Genomic DNA, 17,256 nt, shown 5'->3' with positions numbered 1-17,256 from the left:
TTAGAAAGTTACTGACTTGTGTAATATCAAGCTGCCTTTTTACATTCTAAGAAAACCAAAGAATCTTTTAAACAACCTGAGATGAACATTAACATAGCAAAGCAGAAGATAGTGCAGAGAAAAGCTGTCTTGTTTTGCACAATTAATCTGAAGTTTAGGACTCCAAACTCAAGCATTTATGTCCTTTGATAACAGATTGTTAAAGTGCAGCTTTAATTAAAAAAAAAAAATAAACAAGGAGGGAGAAAAAAGAAATCTGGTTATCTATTATTACTGAGCAATATTGGATTAATTTAGTTGGGTTTATGTTTTTTTCTTCTTTCCTTTTCATTCCATTTGCTATTTTAGCTGGTGGTGTTGTAGGAATAACTAGAGGAATATGAATTAGATGTCAGGATTCTCACTGGGAAAAGTAGTACCGGCAAGGAGGCATTATGTTTTCCTTGAATTTTTAATTGGTTTCAAAAAACTTCTGAAGAAAAACAGAGTTTTTGTAACTATTGTAATATTTATTTTAATAAGTTAGTATTTTTAGAGAGAGGGGTTTTACATGTGACAGAAATGAGACACAATTCATGTTGGTGCTTTTGCTAGTACATTTTTGTTATGTAAAGGTAAGCATGTGTGCATATACGCCTACACACATGTATATATATCTGCTGACATGAAAGTTGTTTCAAAAACCAGACATGTTTGGAAAATAAGTAATTCTGACGCTTCTGACATTTCTAAATTCCATCCCTTCCTCCAGGCATCTGAGAAAAACTGTTATACTGGAGTGACTGATGCTTTCCAGTGAGTAGCTGTGATTTGAAGAGCTTAGCATGCACTCTAGGAGGATGCCAGTGGTACCAACAGTAGATGGGAACATATCCTTCATGTAGAAAGAAGTCTTTTGCCTTGCTGCACATACAGACTTATGGTTTGCATCTGATCAAGACCTCCTTGTAGATTTTAATTCAATTTGTTAAATCATACAATAAAATCACAATTTTTCTTGTTTACATTAAAATTGATATGTCAAGGTAGTTTGAATTTCTCCTTTGCTTTGTGAGTGGAAATCAACACAAGACATTTATAACTGCACTTTTGTGTTGAACCTTGAAATATTTGAGAGCTGCAAATTATTTTAAGTGGAAAATGCCTATAATTAAATTTCTATTTAAAAATTAAGCCATTTATAGAGTACAGTTTTATTACTTTCTTCCTTTAGTTTTACATTTCAGTAAAACAGTTGCATATTAGTGTAGTATTTATAAAGCTGTATTTAGAAAAACAACAGTGCAAAAAGATTGCAACACTGAAAACTGCAATCATCCATGAAATCTTCCAAAGACTACTAACAATGTTCAGTAAAATCTCAAAAGATGAAAATGTCTATTTAGGCACATCCAGGTACTTCTTGTGTTTCATCCAAGTTTCTTGACTATGGTGATTACATGATTACACTCTGAACAGAATCCTAATATTTCTCTTACTTTCCGCCTTTGTTGGTGGGGGAAGGTAAAAAGGGGTGGAGGCAATAGAAAGTGTCAAGCATATTTTCATGGTATTTTAGTCTTTCATTTTCTGATATTCTTAAATAATTTTGAGACTGATTACTTGCAAAGTTGTTACTTCACACATAAAAATAGCAAAGCTTTCAAGCAGTAAGAGAAAGATTGTGAGCATAAGAAATAAAACTTTTGCATGAAATAGGGAAAAGAAGTATTAAAAAAAAAACCAAGAATATATTAACATTTATAAAGCCTTCCCTGTTTTTCAAACTGAATGTTGAACGCAGCTCTTTATTTTTCCTTCACTATGTTTGCTTTATGGGTATTATTGTTCTTGAATGGTCCTCAATACTTGATTTTCCCTTTAAAATTAATAGACAAGCCATGTTCAGCTGAATAGACAAGATTTAAACTCCTAAATACACAACAGTGTTGAACAATTGGGCTTCTTTTATGTCTTCTTTTTTTCCTGGCTTCTATTTGTGTGCTGTGACGTGAATTTCTGATTCATGCAATTACATATACTCTCTCATGGCATAGTGCCAGGGTCAATCTTTAGTGAGATTGGGTCAAGCCACATGAGTAAGTAAAGGTTGTTATGAGGTCTTAATGTACCAACTCCTGTATTCCTGAAACTCAGTGGTCAAAATGACATCCAGTTGTCTTAGCAAAACTGTGACTATGCAGACTTCCTCTTCATTGATACGTTTTTCCATATTCACATTCACTGTAATTTTTTCATTATGATGATGTTATATAATCATACATGAACATTATCTGAAACTCTCTTTAAGCTCTCTTGGCATGAGACGACAAAGTGTGAAGGAACATTAAATTGTTATTTAATGTGGCATTTTATACAACAGTTCTTATTTGGCTTGGATTGCTGAGGAAATTTATCATTATGGCTTTACGAACATACTATTATATGTTCTTTCCTTGCATTTTGGAGCATACTGTCCTAGAGTAAACAAGATATATTTGTAAATATAGAAGTTACATAATTTTACAAAACTTATATTTTTGAGAAGATCTGTTCTGGGGAGCACAGACTTTTGCATTTCTAAGCACTATCAGTACTTTTTCCCAGAATCCATAATGATCTTTTCAGTCACATAAAGTTGTTTTGAGAAATCCTGGAATGTATGCATGTCTGTGAAACAGCTTCTACTAACTTCTGTTTTAAAGTCCAATGTGAAATTGTTTCCTGATTGCTGAACAAATATCAATATTAAATTTAATTTCCATTAAATTTCAACATTTTAAATGGTCCTTCATAAGTGATTAGTGTTGCATATAAGGTGAGATAACTTCAAGTTTGCACTGTGCTAGAAAAATTTGGCATGTGCCAAAATACTGAAGATCGTTGTTAACTACAGAATTACATAAACAGTTTCAATGCTCAATATAGAATACTCAATACAGGCATATGGAATACTCAATATAGGCATCTACTGTGACCATTTTTGTGTCCTTTGTAGTACTTCTGCTTCAGTTGAGTGTTACTCAGGGTCTCAGTATCTATGTGGAAGAACAGCATACAGTAGCAGTGAGGGGACTGGAAGAGTCTTGCAATTTTTCTCAAGTTTTAATTTCTGGCTAACAGCATACATTATGATACTGCGTCAATGACAGATGACTGTCACTCTGAAAATGAAATCATTAATGACACATGTAGAACTGCTCTGCTCCATTATTTAAGTGAAACAGCAGTCAAGGACAGAAACGTAGAGTGACTGTGATTATAATAAGGCTTTATTGGAAGAGACTGCAAACATTTACTAAGATAAGTAACCCACAAACTTATAAACCCCTTATCTCCAAAGATCAGGGAGCTGAGCCTTTCATTCGAGCAAGGAGTCCCTATTTGTTTCTCCTGTTCACTTACTTTCAGAGATTAGTGGATGTTACATTAATAGGTGCTGGGAAAATGTACCAAATTAAATTATGCTGTATTTTCTCTCACTTGAATCCTTCAGATCAAGGCTGGGTGGTTTAGTGAAGAGATACTCAAGTCCTACTATTTGTTTTAAATGTATGAGGAACTGACTTAGACTAATGTTAGTTTTGCATAGAACATAGAATAGTTAGGGTTGGAAGGGACCTTAAGATCATCTAGTTCCAACCCCCCTGCAATGGGCAGGGATCCCTCACACTAAACCATGTTGGCCAGGGCCCTGTCCAACCTGGCCTTGCATGCTGCCAGGGATGGAGTGTTTGCCACTTCTTTGGGTAGCCTGTTCCAGTGCCTCACCACCCTCACAGTAAAAAACTTATTCCTTATATCTAACCTGAACTTCTCCTGTTTAAGGTTAAACCCATGACCGCTTTTCCTATTGCTACAGTCCCTGATGAAGAATCCTTTCCTGCCATCCTTATAGGCCCCCTTCAGATACTGGAAGGCTGCTATGTGGTCTTCACACAGCCTTCTCTAGGCTGAACAGCCCCAGCTTTCTCAGCCTGTCTTCATACAGGAGATGCTTCAACCCCCTGATCATCCTTGTGGCCCTCCTCTGGACTTGTTCCAACAGTTCCATGTCCTCCTTATCTTGAATACTGCATTCAGTACTCCAATCTTGGACATTGAGATAGTTAAGTTACAGCAGAAGGGAGTATGTCTGTGTTATTTCCATTCACTGACTGAAATGTCAGAAAGTGCTAGCTTAGGTGCAGTGCCACAAGAATACATCTGTATAGATTTTAGACTTAGTCTGTCTTAAGGTAATATGAATGCCATATGAATTTGCAAGTCTGTATGTGTGGTAAACACGGGATCTTTCCCCTGTGCCACACACAGTAGGCATTCTTTCCATGAGTTAATGATCTATATTGCCTTTTATTAATTCATATGTGAAAGACTAAGAACTCAGAGAAAGAATGAGGCAACATTTTTCTGCACTGGTGAAATCAAGACTGGTCAGGAGAAAATTCAAACAGATCTTAAGTAAAATTTTGAATGGACTCTGTTATAATTGAAATAATTTCAATGACTGGGCAGTGCATAAGTCCAGCAAGTAGTTCCACCTTGGGAAAGAGAGGGGACTGACTGAAACAAGACCTCTTTGCTGCTGGATATAAATTGTATGTTAGTCCCAAGGATTTCCTACTTATTTAAATGAGAAAAAATTAAATGTATTTAAAAGTGGAAATGCGAAGAAACAGGTAGAGAGCACAGATAACTGATCCAAAGCTTAAGGAGACAACTGATACACCGTTTCATTTCTGTACAGCAGAAAAACATAATTCATGTAGTTATTCTAGAACTTCAGTGAAATCTGAACAGGTAAGAATCACAGATGTGTGCTTTTGAAGTAAAATTGTGTCTAGGGGAACTGACTACAGTAGATGCATTTCTCCCTGTCTACCTTGATACTAGAAAATACCTGAAAAAGCCTATTTTAGCATACTAATTGTTAAATATGTTAAGCTTTATCATGCCTGGGGGATTTTGTTTTGGTTTTGGTTGGTTGGTCAGTTTGGGGTTTGGGATTTTTTTGTTGGTGGTGGTGGTGGTTTTGGTTGGTTTTGTTGCTGTTGTTGTTTATTGGGTTTTTTGGTTGGTTTGGGTTTGGTTTGATTGCTTTTTTTTTTCCTGGAGGTCTGTAGTTTTGTTCTGGCTTTTTAAAATTTGGTGGTAGTTTCAATTTTATTTTTTTTCTGAGCCTGATAATACTGTGTTTTTATCCATAATTCCATTAGCAGCATAATTCCATTGACTTGAATGGAGTGACAGTGATTTGCATAACTCTTTGACGTAGTCTCATTTTATCTTGAAAGCTTATCATCAATGAAACAATAGAAGAGGAAAGATGCACAAAAATATTTAATGATGTTTTCTCTGGTTGAAATGTTACATAATAATTCTGTTTGTATAGCATTGGTAAAGCCAAGTATCAGGTTTATGGCCTAGAGGAATTCTCATTTGAAGACAAAGCAAATTCAGTTCCCTGCAGAGCCAGTGGCAAATCAAGCTACACTGCTGGCAGAAGGAAAGTTAATATGAGTAGCTTCTTGTCCTCAGCTAATCGGGGTGGTGCTTCCTTATTTAGGTATTTAGAATGTCAATGAGAATGTTTTCTAAGATAGTGTTTTTTGGGCTAGAGGGAAAGCAAGCAAGCTGAATATCCCTCAGGTATTTTTACATGGTTTTAAAATGACGTGTACAATTTATATGTCTAAAATACAGTGAAACCCAAAGTTAAACTTACTGCCTCATGGTCAAAGGTCACCTTACTGAAAACTTATGTTTCTTCACTATAACTAGAACTTGGCAGAGAATTGTATGTCTGCCTAAGTACACTGGTGCAGTAGCAGTAATACACATTTAATTATTGTTCAGTTTATTTGAAGAGTTAGGATATTAACTGATTTCTTTAGCTTTTTGTGGGGTATTATGAGACTTTTTTTTTTCCCTATGTTAAGTGGAGTGGTCTAGAGCTGTAACAAAATGAGAACAGAGGAAGGATTTATTTTTTTCTATAAAACCAGTTGAAGTTTGGCGGGTAAAATGCTCCATAAAACCCAAACAAGCAACAAAATCCGACACAAAATCTCTCCCTCCTGTTTTAATACTGACACATATTTATTGATGTTAATAATTTGTAAAATATACACAATATTAAGCTCTAACTTTGCCAAACACATTTTTAAGCTGAACTTCTCTCAAGTATTCTCTGAAATTTGTAGCTGTTTGAAGTCAAATATGCTTTTAGAAGATAAAATAGAGAAAATGCCACCTCTTCAAAATAATTTTTCTGATACATAAGTATGTTATTTGAGCAAACAATTTTAAGAATTAAGATATTGTTTACAACATAATTCCTGCTTTTTCAAAACATAAACCAGAAGTTAGACGTAATAGTTCCTTTCTATACACATCTGAGACATTATGTATGTTCTTTTCTTGAGCTTATTTGAAATGTTCATGTAAGCAGAAACTTCTGGTAATTTAAGTGTGATATTACTACAAGAGATGATACAAAAGAGGAATTGGAAGAAATAGGTAAAGAAAGAAGAAATAAAGACAGAACTTTTGGCTTTGACACTTCATATAAAGTAATCCTTGCATACATTTGCTTGATGGAGCGTGCAGGCAGATACAGGTTTATTCTCTAGTATCGTGAGTTCTCCAGTACCATCATTCATTGAATTTACATGACATTTCTTAAACTTTCTTAGTCCAGCCTTGGAATTGGTTTACACAGTCCTACTGAAATGTTGTAGGGAATGTAGAAAAGATGATTATAGATAATCTTTTGTGTTGCTCTATAATGTGTATTGTTACATCTTTTTATAGATAAGCTTAGAAATATATGGTTCTTGCTTTTTTCAGGCTGTTAAAAGAGACAGAAAGCAAAGTTACTGCAATTAGAATCAATCGTGTAGTCTGAACTAAATGAACACAATCTATTGCTTCCCAAAATCAAAATAACAGTGTTAATAACTGTGAATTCTTGTTTTCCATTTCAGGTGAAGAGATGGAGAACAGAATTTCAGTTTCCATTTCCAAAAATATAGATACTTGAATTATTCTGTCATATGCTGTTTATAAATAGTGGTTTAAAATCTTTGTATGAAAAGCCATGAGTGATTTTACAATTTCCTGTATTTATTGTGTATATGTTATTAACACATTTCAAGTCTTCGAGTGTTTTCTGATATAACTGTATCCCACTTCTTACGTGGTAGGTCTGACAGGATTCGTATTCTCTTTCAGGAGACGCTGATAGATTGGTGTGATGAAAAGGAACTTAATTTGATTTTAACAACTGGAGGAACAGGGTTTGCACCACGAGATGTCACTCCAGAGGTGAGATAGTCCTGGAATAAAAAGATCTGCTGTTTGGTGTTGAAACGTATGAGTCTGCAGGAGGGAGGTGATTTTTTTTAAATTTTATCTGTAACTTTGTAGTATCTATGGACAGGTCAAGTGACATACAACTTGGAAGCAGAAAAAGCAGTAGGGAGTATGGCACAAGAGAATTGCTCTGACCATGGGTTCTGACTCAAAAAATGATTTTCAAACTAAAATGTAGCATAATGGATTTCCAGTCCCCTTACAAAAAAAAAAAAAAAAAATCAAAAATCAAACAGCTTTTTGGTGTAATTTTCCTTAGTAGTGCAGTACAACGCTGCTAAGCAAAACCTTGTGTGGCTTTTGTTGTGTCTTGCACAAGGGAAAGTGGGATAAGAGAGATCCTTTAATTCTCCCTTGCAGGCTACTGCATTGTCAGCTACTGCATTGTAGGTTATAGTGTGAGAGGCAGATAGTAGGGGGGAAAAAGTTGCTTGACACCACATCATCAAAAAAAGCTAAACAGGCACAGCAATAGAGGTAATATGCACCAGTAAATGTTGCACAGGAAATCTGGTTGCAGTCAACATACAAGGAGCTAAGGTAAGGAAATTAAAAAGGGAAAAGTAACCTAATAACCTCACGGCTATGGGTTGTCTTATGAAATGAGTGTGTGATTGCAGTTGAAGTATTTTGTTATTTATGGTTCAAATTAGATTAATAGGAACTTCTAAAATCACATACTTTTTTTGGTTTGCTTATATTCGCTAAAGGGCAGAATTAAGATTGAGTGCCTGAAGTGTTTCTTTCTGTAATTTAACATATTTAGATTTCTCTTAAGTACTCATGTAAGTTTTCAATTGCTTAGACTTTCAACTTAGAGTTGATTTGAGTTCATTATAGCATACCTACAATGCCTTTTACTTACAAATGTGTTCTGTCAACCACGGGTACAGTTTAGCTTTTTTCTATTAGGAATCTAAAAATATTTTTGTAAATCTATTGTATAACATTTGTGTAACTAAAAAAAAAAAAAATGTAAAGAAAATGTTCCTGTACGTTACTTCTGATGTTTTTACATTATATACTAGAAACCTGGAGTAACTAAAACCTAAGGTTCAGTGTATCAGAAAATGGGTAGAGTCTAAGATGACCACAGCGTGCTAGAGCTAGTAAAACTGAATTTGCAGATCATTCGCTGTGCTAAAGCAACATAAAATTGGAAAGTATGTTGGTTAAATTGATTTCTTCCTTTTAAACTAACTTAATGGTTTTGAAGGTTGCATTTCCAGCATTGTGTAGAAGGAGGGCTGAATTTCTGTTTCAGTTTTCCTGATTTATTACCTTTATTCAGGGTTGACACTAAGCAGCAGTGCCAGAGGAAGCATTGCAGCCAGTGCCAGAAACAAGCTACAGATCTCAACCAGCATTTGGGACAAAAAATAAACAAATGAGAACTCCACACATAAACACCTAGTATTTTTCATACATTGCTTCATTTCTGTTACTCAAACTAATTAAAACAGGTAGTGGTGATTTGTTTGGTTAGTTTTGATGTTACAGTGAGTCATTAAAAAAAAAGAGTTGTTGAAGTGTCTTTAGACTATGTAATAAAACCACATTGATAAAAAATCATTAATAACTTCTGCTGTAGAACAGTTGTTTTTAAAGCAATAGGTATGCAAGACTTGAGGTGATTATAACAGAATTATGTATTCTGACTGTTGAATTATTTCAGTATTTAAAAAGAATTTATATAGGACAGTATTCATTCACTTTTCACCCATTTAACTTGCATTAAAGTAGCATTTAACTTGGATCAACTTGCAAGCCTAAATTTAAATCACAGTAGAGAGATTGAATCCCAGTTCTAATTACAAAGTCACAATGATAAGGTTTGTTCTTATGACAGGGTTTATTAGATCATTCATTCAAACAAACATTTTTAATGTAAGAAAATTAGCTTGGCAGTATGTATCATTACAAAAAAAAATGAAGCAGCATAAGCTTTGGCCCCATATTTTCTGTATTCTGGGTCAGTGAGCACCAATTTGAAATGGAAAATTCATTATGTCAACATAATATGTGCACTTGCATTTGCACATGTGCGCATGTGGTTAAAACCACATAGGAAGTGGTTTTAATCTCTTCTGTGTGTGGTGTTTGTTCAGCATGTTCCTCTCATTACTGAACTGATGATAGTGAAATGGTGTGATCATGACATTGTGCTGTTGAGATGCTATCTTTGAAACATGATTTTAGAACTGGTAGTAATTTTGTTTGATACTGGAAGACATGTTAGCATTTTTCCTGTGAGTAGGAAGGAGTAGTCCCTTGGGTCATATTTCAGCTGGAATAATTTACGTCCTGCTTCTCCTTAATGCACCCGTACTTTTGATTAGAAAACACATTTTTCTGAGCATAGATACATGATTGCTATTGTACTGTACAAGATAAAGTAACTTCCCGAGAGTATTTACAGCCCAAAGAATTAGTGCTAATTGAATGTTATAATTATTTGTTAAATTGAAATTAAGTGCCTAGCGTAATATATCTAATGAAAATAACCTCTTTAAGTTTCAGGTATTTATGATTAAGCTTCCAAAAAAATTTACTTGGTTCCCCACTCACTTTGCCTTTTGAACACTATATCAGAATCGTACCAGGTTATTGCAACTGTTTCAACAGTGTGTAATTACTTTTTTTCTTATAATGGAACATATAATTTTAGGCATACTCACAATATCTGATTTTCCTTACCTATCTCTGGTCTCTAAATGTATAGCCTCTGTCTAGTCAGTGGATGGGGAGAATATTTTGAACCAGTTACTGATTCACATTTTGAGGGGCAAAGGTCAGTTAAATTAAGGAGTGTGAATATCCTTCACTTTCTTGTCTACGCAGCTAGAAGTGATGAAATGCAAGTGGATATTTAAAAAGGAAAATCCACCCAATGGATGGCTGAATTTGAAGGAAATTGTGTTGTAGTTGTTATTAGGGAATGCTGTAATTCAACTGCTGTGGCAGTTGGTGGTAGTTTGCGTTTGGACAAAAGCCAAAGTGTAGGCTTAATTTTGTAGATACAACCACTTCTTTTTCAGAATCTTATTTTGCCTATAGTTTATGGGGATCGTCTTTAAATCCATACTGGAAATGCTCATACAGTCTGTTGTTTTAAAAAGTGTTTGTTGGTGGACAAACTGGACAAACATCAGGCTTTTGCATATGCCCAAGATTTAGGGAACTTTTGGTTTACATTTTCAAATGCAAAAATGTTTTCCATGAAACTACAGTACTTGAGTGGCAGACAGTTACATTTACAGAATGTTAATGATAATATACATTAACTGTTGTGAAGAGAAAAAAAAAGTGGCAGCATTTTTATTGATCACTAGATATCCTTCTGAGATGGAAATGTGTTTTCTCTATTTCTTGGTCAATACAAAAGAGAAAGAAAAACATCTCCTGTATACAGACCCTCTGCACAGTTTTCTACCTTTTGGTTTCTCTACTTTTACATTTATTCTTTTGCAAAATTGTACATCCAAATAGTTGACTTCTCTGCCCCTTAACAGAGTCTTCTTACTGCTTTCTTATCTTTCATATCTGGTGTGCATCACAAGTCTTATTTGCCCCAGTACAAAGCTAACTTTATGTACATAGATAATAGCAATAGAAGTCAATTTGTTGTGCCTTAACTGACGCTAGATGGCCTTCAGCTGTGTCACTGTGTGTATTCACGAATTGTTCAGCCACACTGCAGGTATGCCTGAAATTTTACACTCTGAAATTTTAAGATAAGGCTTTAGAAGAGGCTTAGAAGAACTCTTTTTCATCATGTAAAACCAGTCAGGTGTTTCCTTACTCTTCCTTCTTTTCCAGTGCTCTGGAAAAATTCTGAATGCTTCGTTTGATTCTTGCTGATTATATTCATCAATATTTATATATTTAAATTTTATATATGTATTTAGACACGTGCTTGTTTTCATTTATGACAATATGTGTGTATTTGCCTGTTTTTTCAGCAAAGTTCTGTAGTCCATGAAAAGAGATCATTCTCTGGAACTCCCTCATGTTTGTCAGCAGCTTTCTGAAAAAACATGATCAGAATGAACAAAATACTCCAAACCTAGCCACACAAATGCCATGTTTGGAGAGAAGAAAGTCTCTATTGTACTGTGATATAAAGTCTGTGTATATTCAGTTCAAAATTGCACCACCATTTTTATAATCAGTACCAATTACAAATTTCCTGTCACCTTGTTTTTCTTGGTTCCCTAAGATAACTTTTGCTGTTGCTGTTCCCCACCTTTCTCCTTGGAATTTACTGTGGGTTTTTAATTCAAGTTTCATTTGAATTCCACAGACTATTAAAAAATGTCTGTATGCTTCCATTTCTGTGTCCCAAATAGCATTGGCAACCCTCCTAATCTCTATTCTTTGTAATTTTCATGTGTCCTGTCTGTTTCCTTCCCCTTCAACTCTGTTAATGAAATAAGATGCTTGTGACAAAACACGGTATATCATGTTATACCCATACTCAGACTAATATGTTCCCTCCAGGTTAACCAAATCCACTAAGACATTGCAGATAACACCTTCCATTTAATAGGTGACAATTTAAAGTAGAAATAATACGTAGAGTTTTTTGTCCTCCCTGATTCAAACAGTGCCTTTCCAGAGCATCTTGGTTTCTAATATTGTTGTGGATATGGCAATACTTCTGGTCTTTAGCAGAATTCAGCTCTTCTTAGTGCCATATCAAAGACATTTTACTGTTGTCACTGGGCCAAAATAAACAAATTTTCTTTTTACAAACTGTCACTTCAGGACAGTCGTCACCTCACATGGGACATTAGTCACTTTGTGATAGGAATACTATGAAACTATATGACCTCTAATTACCCAGGCAGTTGTGTCAGTTTTTCACTCTTCAGTATTCAAGGTACCCTCCAATTTAATAACCTTTTCTGGCATTTATTTTCATAGTCTATTCTAGGACTGTAGTTTCCCGTATCTCTCAAGGAGGTCTCTCTTCCTTGACTTCTGTGTAGAGCTATTGTGTAATGAAGTGTGCTGTGTATATAAAAATGTCTAATCCTGTAACTTGCCATCAGAAATTTTGAGAACTACTGTTCATAGTTTATATAGATATGTATTATGTTGCTTCTTGTATGTTGAAACTGGTATTTTGGTTGTAGAGTTCTAGCTCACTTCCAGCGTGCTCCTAAAGGGTGTGAATTATAAAACCATGCCAGGTGCATCTAGACAACAAATATGCTTAAATGGAACACACTGCTCTGTGACAGACTCCTTCTGAAATGTGTGCTACTTTATTAGAAGTTTATCAGCAACTCTATAAGGTACCATTCCCTTTTTCTGAGGCCTCCAGACACTTCCTAGCTTACATGATTAGGTCTTTATCCAGTCTGCTTTAATTTGTCAATAAAATCTATTATTTGAAATGCTGTATTTGGTGTTATAAAAATTCAAATATATTTTTGTGCCATATTAATTTAATTAAAAATTCTGTAACTCGATTTTAAATCTCATCTTTGGAAGGCATATTATTATAGCAGAATTGATGTAGTTAGTTGTAGAACATTTTTCACTAAACTACTACAAGTTTCTTTGAGAAGCAGCAGTGTACAGATTATTTGCACTACACAGTGCACTGACAGGTAGAGAAGTACCTGTCTTGGGAAATGTGAAACTGGTTTAGCTGATTTATGAAGTGCTAAAAAAATGTGCTTTCTCTTCTCCTGTTTGAGTTTCTGAGGAAAACTTGGTAACACATCGACATCCCTGAAGAGCTTGATTGTGCTATCATGAACTGCAGTCACTGCATGGAAGCACCAGGACAGCTATAGGGAGAAATGAGAGGCAAAGAAGCTAGATCCCATTTACTCAAATATCAGAGGCTGCAAAAAAAAAAGGAAGCCCCTCATCACACTCCAAACTCCCAACCAAAAAAAGAAAAAAACCTAAACCCAAAGGAGGCAGGAAACATATGCAGAGAGAGCATTCCTGAAGAATGCTTTTTTTTGATAAATAAAGAGGGATTGGTAGATTCCTGCTATTCTGCTACATAAACAGCGGTTTTGAACATGTTTCTTTGTGTATCCAGCTGAGATACTGTATTGAAAAAATGTATGTCTCTCAACTTGTTTCTGTCTAGATTTCCTGACATAGACAAGTACAAAGATGGGGGGAAAAAAGGAATAGGAATACAGAGGATACCTTTTCTGTGTATCCGGGATTGATGTATCAAAATGGGAAGCTGCATTTTTTTTGGACATTCCCTTTTTAGAAAGTTTCAGATGTCACAATGGATATAGAAAAAGGTGGTCTAGGAGAGATGCTTTCTGTGAGAGTTACACAACTCAGTCTGTTCAGTTTATCATAAAGAACACTGGGAGGTAACTTGGGTTTTGCCTGGGTTTTCTTTGGGAAATAATGTAAGGTACTAACAGCTTGCTTAGTCTACTAAAGAGAATTGTAACAACAGCTGGTGATGGGAAGCTTAAGTCGGAAAGGTCTAATGAGAAAATCATCATAATGGAAGGTTTTTATGTGTTTGGGTTGGTTTGATTAAAATTAAGATATCAGTAACACAAACAGATACCCTTCTGTCAAATCAAAGGTGATTGAATACGGGAGAGATACAAAACTCGAGTTATCTTGTACTCGTCCAGAAGTCATGGATGTTGTATAATCAGTTATCCTGTGTGGAAGCCAAAACCTGATTCTAGTCTTACGGTTTTTATTTGTTAAAATAAAATGAGAAGATAATTTGAATTAAATGGATCCTGAAATTGATGAAGAAACAGTTTTGTTTCCTGCATACAAAAGGATTACATGAATTGCTTATTTGTCTCTCAATGGAAAATGCAAAACTCTAATAGTATTGGCTGAGGATGCTGTGGAAATATCTTTAAAATTATTTAACTAATGTATTAACCTTCTGTGTAAAGTTGCTGACCATCATAACCTAAAGATAATACTAATAGAATTCTTGTTAAGCAATTGGGTATTTTTACCTATTTGAGGATCAAATTGCATTATTTTAGCTTTCTTTATTACTCTCAAATAGCAAATAGAAGTTCTGAGTTCTGTCTTTCAAACATCTATGCAAGATCTTTTAAAAAGAAGAATCAGTAGTAAAACAGCAGTAAGGGATTCAAATGTTTCATAGAATGAGAAGTAAAGCCACAATAACAAGCCAGGAAATCTTGCTTTTATTTCTTAACTTTTGCAGTTAATTTTTTATTCCAAGGTAATTTCAGAATGGAAGTTGGAAGAAGCCTCAGCATATCCTGTGGCTGGACAAATGGTTCTTATCCCAGTGATTCCAAATACCTTCAAAATACACTCAGAAGAACAATATGGTTATAATTTACTTTTTATTGAGGGACCTTCTCCTCCTCTTGGCATTACTGATGCCTTTTAGCCATGTTTTCATTGTAGGGACTGCAACTCTCATAAGTATCTCTGTTAGTTTAAATCATCTGGCTTGGCAAGTTTAGCAGCAACAGTGCATAGACTCTGACCTCCTTTCTGTAGCTGGGGAAGAAAAATATGCCTGCTATAGAATTTCTATATAACAAAATTTTTAGTTTGGGACTTTCAGATTTTTTTCCTTTTTAGAGATTTATAAAAACAGTTTCCATTAAAACATCACTTTACAGCAGATAATAAGAACTGAAAAAAGTAAACATCAAGTTAAGGCAAAATAATAATGAAAACATTGTCAGGCCTGTAATTATGCAGTTCTTGCTCTTAATGTGTCTTTTTTTTTTAGCTGGTCATGGTCTATTACAAAGAGTTTAATAAAAGCTTAATATGGAGAAAAATACAAAAAAAAATATAGACATGTTAGGAAGACTGTGAAGGCAGCTTAAAGAAATGATAACTAGAGGGCAAATAGTAGTCTGGATTTAAGATGTATCAAAAATTGAGTTAGTCCTTTTGACATGAGCACACCAGAATAGCAAAATGACTCTCTATTAAAATAGTTGATCATTAAAACTAGTACTTATTAAAGACTGTAGAATTTCTCATTTGCACCTTGCCTGCAGTGTAGAAGCTTTTTGAGCCACTAAGCAGAAAGAAACTGGAAGAATCCTGGAAAGCAGCTAGCTTCAGTAGGTATTTTAGAATTATAGCTAGCCCTTTGCCTGCTTTTGCTAATTGATACCACGTGGAACAGTGAAGCTTTAGTGAAATGTAGACTCAGTATAAATACCAGAATAGAAAACAGAAATTACTGTTGTCACATTCAGGCATGAGGGTCTTATCAATTACAAACAAGAGACTGATTACTTTTCAACCTTCTTTTGCACCGTGTTTTAGCTTCTTACCACTTTATGCATATATTCTTTTCCCAGTTATTTTGTAATGAGAATACTCAAATTAATAGAGGTGCATTATCCACTATTTATTGACATTTAAACTTTCACTAGGTTTAAGAAGTCCATCTTTTCCTCCACAAATAAACATTTTGACACAGTTTGCTGAGATCAGTTTTGTCATAGTTCATTTTCATTGAGCCTTGAAAATGTGAGTGAAGGTGCTAGCAATTTTGGTCTTGCTGTGCTGCAGCTAACTGTAGTTGCTGCTGGCCATAAAATCACAGGATTTTGTGAAACTACCAATACATGCTCTAAGTAACTTGTACTCTATAGTATTAATGTCTCCTCTTGTTCAGGCAGAGTGTGCTTTTCTGGTGGTTTATGTCATTACTAATTGTATGATGGAAATATCTTGGTCTCCTCTGCCTAAATTTCCTGTCATTTTGGTTTAAGACCAACTAGTATTTGACAGTTTGGGTATGGAAGAAATTCCTGTTCTATGACCCAGATTTCTAAATTTAAAGTTATATTAAGCTCTGTTATTCCTATGCCTTGCTCAGCTAGAAGGAGAATGAATGGCTGATATCCAGAGGATCAGTATAAAAAATGTTCCATCAGTTTAGCTTATTATTATGGTATTCCTTAAAAGCTTTGTTGCACGTGAGTACATGGCAAATTCATACAGATTCTTTCTCTGTGACCTTTCCAAATCCTAACTCAGCAGTGCACAACAGAACTACTGATTTTTTTATTGTGTCTAAGGTTCTCTACAGTTCGCAGGAAAGGGAATTGTTGGCTTATCAAGGAGAGTTGTAGTTTTTCAGTGTTACAAATAAGGAGTTAATGTGCAAACAGATAAGTGCACACACAATGTGGACCTCTAAGAGGACAGAAATAGTGAAGTTTGAGTCTTCATTGACTGTTGACTTTTAGTTACTAGGAAGATACTTACTGAATAAAAAGACATACTGAATAAAAATGACTGAAGTGACATACGAATTAAATTACTGAACTTTATTACTGCTGGGATTTTCTCAGTTCTTGCATTTCAGAGTTCATTCCATGTTTCTGAAATAGAGCAGCAGCTAAGATTTCTGAAACATGGTTTAATTTTTACAATGTTAAATAACAGAGTGCTTAAGTTAAAGAGGAGACAATAAGGTAAAAAAAGGTGTTGATAAGTCTTGCACTTCTGCAACTTGCCATCGAAGAGGGTTACCCCACAAGACTTAATTCTTTTCATTAGAGTGTGGGTGTATCTAAGCCAAACAACAGCCTGCACTAGTCATGAGTAACAGATAATGACAACTTCAATTTATCTCATCAATGGCCTGTAATGGCTAATGGGTACTCCTGTTCATCTTCACAAGCTATTTTTGGAGTGGATGTGGGAATGAGCTCACAAGACCATCCCCTTTTCCCTCTTATGCAGCTTGTGCTAGAGGTAAGTGTGGTTTTGGGGAATAAGGGTGGGATGTCATGTGAGATGAAAGTGATGTGGGCTTCTTATAATTTTCACAAACCTCATAAAGGCATGTGTCTTGGGTTGGGCAAAGACTCAGTTGAATTCTTATTTTTTGCCCAAAGAGATTACCCAGTCCTAAATTGACATGCT

General features: G+C 34.9%; 1 protein-coding gene across 25 annotated transcripts in view; it reads left to right on the top strand.

Annotated features, from left to right (window-relative positions):
- The window catches only part of GPHN (gephyrin), a 299,961-nt gene that overhangs the window by 155,003 nt on the left and 127,702 nt on the right, over window positions 1-17,256 (top strand). For 24 of the 25 annotated variants that reach the window (XM_062619286.1, XM_062619282.1, XM_062619278.1 and 21 more), the window contains one exon: window positions 7,213-7,305. The exons of the other annotated variant lie outside the window; for it this stretch is intronic. In XM_062619286.1, coding sequence (XP_062475270.1) covers window positions 7,213-7,305 — 93 coding nt within the window. The remainder of the gene's footprint in view (window positions 1-7,212; window positions 7,306-17,256) is intronic. 25 annotated transcript variants of the gene reach the window in all.

Source organism: Pezoporus occidentalis, unplaced genomic scaffold, assembly GCF_034315485.1.
Source record: "Pezoporus occidentalis ecotype Australia unplaced genomic scaffold, CSIRO_AGI_Poc_V1 ctg21, whole genome shotgun sequence".
NCBI lineage: Eukaryota > Metazoa > Chordata > Aves > Psittaciformes > Psittacidae > Pezoporus > Pezoporus occidentalis.
Note: the sequence above shows the minus strand (reverse complement) of the source record. Positions and strands in the feature narration are given on the sequence as shown.